Raw genomic sequence first — 3,973 nt, 5'->3', positions numbered from 1 at the left:
GTGGAGTGCAACAGTACAAATAACCATTCTTCATGGGAATATTAAACAAAACTTTCATGATTCAATTTACATTGCCAACAGGCAAACCTATATTTGCATTAAGTCAAATACTGTACCTAAGAAAAGCACAAAGCATAATGCTTATCCAAGCACATAGAATCATTGGACAACAGGATATTCTTTAAATCCCATAGTACACTTACCGATCACCAGTCTCATTAGCGATGTCTGCAGCCTTTTGAAGGTTATTACAGTAACAGTATACTCTAACCAGAGACAAATGGTCATGAGCAGCTTCATAAAACTGCAGTGCTGTCTCCATTTCACTAGTAGACTCCAGGTACTGTGCCCACCATCTCCTCAGAGCCCTGAAGGAAATTGATGGGTTAGTGTTGTATCTTGGCTAGTTAATCAGTGGTGGGCACAGCTAACGGAAAAGTGACTGCTGTTGATCTCTCCACTCATCTGTGCCTGACCATTTAATAATAATGATACAAACACATTTAATTTTGTGGGAAATGAAAGTTGCCAGGGATATAGGATGGCTCCTTCAGGAGGTATGAACTTACTTGTCTTTTGTGTGCATAATATAATCTTCCAGTGTAGGTAGATCGTCAAACAACATCCGAGGGACTTCAAATCTGTGGGTGTCAGATTTTTCGTAATGGCTAATGGCCCCGCTGAAGTCCCCTGAAATAAGTATTCATGTTAGGTCATTGTAATATTTGGCTCTAGCTAGGATCACTTCTATTATTATTGATAACCATTAGAAAATTTAACTAAAGTTTTGTTGTTTTAGCAGTCATAATATTAATTCCCAAAGATAATGAGAAAAGTGCTTGTAAACTCTAAACTCTATAGAATAAAAAATGACCAATTTATTGAGTTTCCTGTACCTTTACTCTCCAAGTGCTTTGCGTAATTGTAGTGGGTGGACCGAAGGTGAATCCTGTCATGGTTCTCTGCTACTTCAAGGGCCTTCGACCACACTCCAGCATCTTGGTGGAGGCGATTTACTAAGTCATTGCGTCCACACCCTCGATACAAACGTTCTGCTTCGTCCTGTAAAACGAGAGTTCATCACTTCATGTTTGAAGTTAGCATTAAATCTGGTTATGCAGACCTGACAATAGGAAATATCAGATCCTTCACCATATAAAGGAATTCACACAAACATTGGTTTGTTGTAAATAAAGGTGAATCTCTTAATGTAATAAAAATATGGTACATTTAATATTTCTTTCTGTTCATTCACTAATTACCCTAATCCAGTTTTTACCCATGGGACTGGTTTGCCTTGACAGTGAGAAGAGAGGAATCAGTGCAGAGCTAAAGCCTCAATATGCTCATGTTTGAAGTGCTACAGTATTACCAGCATGCCCAATTGTAGTGCCAGCATGGCCACCCTGGCGTCCAGCTCAGGCTCTTTCATGGCATAGCGCAGTGCCCGGGCACCCCGTGCATGCCCCATGTTGCCCAGACACAGTGCTGCCACATCCAGCCTCTTTGTTTTGACGCACATCTTGGCCATGTTCTCCCACACAGTTTCACTAATGAGAAGAAGCATCTTGGATTATCAGCATGTTTCACTTCAATTTGATATATAGATATATTGGAGTCAATTATTTTCTTCAAAATATCTAACTGGCCTGTCTTTTATGTCAATAATCATCTTAATTTTCCTTGAAAAACAAATATGCTAATAGAAATTTGCTTTACAAACCTTTTAATAGTTTTTATTGCCTTAAAAGCATCATCCATATTTCCAATGGAGAGATAAATGAGAAGTTGAGCATGGCATCTTTGGTGGCCTTGTCACAGCTCTCCAGTCCTGTAAACTCCCTCATAACTTTCTGGGTCACATTCTTTTCTGCCTAACACATGGGAAGCAAAAAAAGACAGTTGTCATGAATCATTTACTTGCCTGATTGAAGGAGAGAATGATGGTGGACCATGGTTCTGAATTAATTGAGATTGTTAAACTCTGAACAACAAAATATCACATCATGCTTGAGTATCAAATAACATTTTACTCAAAATGCATAGTGTTTTATTTCTATGAGTTTGTGTATTATTAAGTATTAAGTTGAAAAGAGGTATGAAGTTGACTTGCCTTATTTTCTGCATCATGAGTGTTGAGGAGGTAGAAGAAAGGAACCTGGACCCCAAGGAGGCGAGAGTAAGTTGGGCTCAGGGGGAAGGCATCCTGCACAATATTCCCGTGGTCTGGGCTCACAAACAGGGTTACCAACATCACTGCTGGCTGAAGGGAAGATCCAATTGATAAAGTTAACTACAATGACACACTAAAATTCTGTAAGTTTTATAATGTCTATATAAAAATAGTTCCTTACTCTATTCATCTAAATCTTTATGGTGTGGTGGTTAGCACCCCTAGCCATGAATCTGCATGCCTGGGTTTGATCCTGGCCAAGGCTTCCGGCACCCAGCCCACCCAGCTGTTCATCTTCCCTTTGATGGCTGGTCGGTAAATGGTAACTGGAGAAACCTTAGGAAGGTAAATTGTGGTAGGCTAGATATCATGCTTGTCCAGGGTAGTGGTCTCCTACATGCACTAGGCTCAAGGGCTAGTGAAACGAATATGAGCAGTGAGGCCACACAGCTCGGTGTATGCCCACAACTTTACCTTTGTATATCTGAGGAATCTAACCCCTCCCAAGGAACTTCCCCCAGAGAGTGGCCATGGCAGAAGTATCCCTGATTTTTCCTGTTTTGGTGCTCCCTCACAACAGGTTTAGTCTCTTGCTCGCTAACTCTCTTCAGTACTGATATACTTTATTAATCCATCTCACTGGTGGTCTACCCTGACAACACATACTTCATACACTTTCTTCACAAAGTCATCCTCATTTATTCTTCTCTATATATCCAAACCATGTCAGAGTACCATGTTTCACTCCACAATCCACTCCCTTTGCTGCTATTCTTGTAGCAAAATTCTCAAAGAAACTTGATTAATTTCTCTGTCCTCTCCTCACACACCACATTCACCTTTCATAAAGCTCATCTCCACCATGCATAAATCATGACTGTTGTGTTACATTCCATGTCCAAATCTCTGATGGATATGACAGATGGGAAGATAATGATAATTCTTGATGTGAAAGTTATTTGCAGGTGCCTTGTGTACTTATAAGAAATTAATACTTATACTAGCACATACCTTATCTTCCTTGGGTGATGAAGACAAGTAACTATCCTTCTGCTTTTGCTGCCATGTAGAGACTTGGCCTCACACCAATAGCCGAGGATCCTCTGCATCCCACATGTGTGACATTACAAAGCGACCTCCTACTTCACGGGCTGTCTCACGTTTTGCCCTGTGAATGGCATCCGCAATATGGGATACACAATTATTAAAAGGGATAACATCATTATCATTCCCAAGACTCACACTCCAGCTACTTTTCAACCCTTTACTGTACTATTATAGAATCTCATTCTCCAAAACATCTACTTCTCCAAGTTGTTGCAAATGAACACTTATTTATAAAGAAAACACAAGAGATACTGGCATTAACAGTTTACACACAAGTAAATGTCACTCACCTACTGTTCAACCCATCGTCCTTGGACCTGACACTCTCGGCAGAGTTGGGAGGTGCCGTGCCGTCTATGTCATCATCCTCAGATCGGCCAGAGGCAAAGTTGAAGTATGTAAAACTTTCACTCGATGTCCCAAACATATAGCTTAGTATCAGGAAGGAGGGAAGTCTGAGCTACACCAATGGACACTCTTGTTCCATTACAGTTGCAGCGAGCAGATATGATTTCACCAAAATCTTTGATGTAGTCACCCATCTGTTTCCCTTGTGTGTGTGGCTTAGCCTCTCTATAAAAGGAATTGCTCAAATAAATATTAAGAAAAGTAGTCCATTATGCTCATCAATATGAACAGAAATTATTTCTATATCTAGCAAAATGCAAGGATAAACTCCGTATTAGTTGCAGT

The 3,973-nt window shown here is 40.2% G+C and overlaps 1 protein-coding gene and 1 long non-coding RNA gene across 2 annotated transcripts; both read right to left on the bottom strand.

The window, feature by feature from the left end:
* Positions 1 to 14: 14 nt before the first annotated feature.
* LOC126990798 (intraflagellar transport protein 140 homolog) lies at positions 15 to 1,775 on the bottom strand. The gene is made up of 5 exons (XM_050849435.1): positions 1,724 to 1,775; positions 1,373 to 1,550; positions 897 to 1,062; positions 570 to 690; positions 15 to 368 (listed from the first exon to the last, which is right to left on the bottom strand). Exons 1-5 carry the CDS (start codon positions 1,759 to 1,761, stop codon positions 200 to 202), a joined length of 672 nt encoding a protein of 223 aa, XP_050705392.1. The 5' UTR covers positions 1,762 to 1,775; the 3' UTR covers positions 15 to 199.
* A 3-nt stretch (positions 1,776 to 1,778) lies between these two features.
* Positions 1,779 to 3,690, bottom strand: LOC126990799 (uncharacterized). The gene is made up of 4 exons (XR_007744737.1): positions 3,571 to 3,690; positions 3,185 to 3,341; positions 2,110 to 2,263; positions 1,779 to 1,870 (listed from the first exon to the last, which is right to left on the bottom strand). It is a non-coding gene; the product is annotated as an uncharacterized LOC126990799 (long non-coding RNA).
* Positions 3,691 to 3,973: the final 283 nt, after the last annotated feature.

The sequence above is a fragment of the Eriocheir sinensis genome, unplaced genomic scaffold (genome assembly GCF_024679095.1).
Source record: "Eriocheir sinensis breed Jianghai 21 unplaced genomic scaffold, ASM2467909v1 Scaffold2023, whole genome shotgun sequence".
Lineage (NCBI taxonomy): Eukaryota > Metazoa > Arthropoda > Malacostraca > Decapoda > Varunidae > Eriocheir > Eriocheir sinensis.
Note: the sequence above shows the minus strand (reverse complement) of the source record. Positions and strands in the feature narration are given on the sequence as shown.

Excerpts from the sequence above, each read along its gene's own strand:
- LOC126990798 (XM_050849435.1), bottom strand. The coding sequence starts at position 1,761 with ATGGATGATGCTTTTAAGGCAATAAAAACTATTAAAAG. Across the intron at positions 1,551-1,723 it reads GCAATAAAAACTATTAAAAG|TGAAACTGTGTGGGAGAACA; the intron begins GTTTGTAAAGCA and ends TCTTCTCATTAG. Across the intron at positions 691-896 it reads AAAGCACTTGGAGAGTAAAG|GGGACTTCAGCGGGGCCATT; the intron begins GTACAGGAAACT and ends TACTTATTTCAG.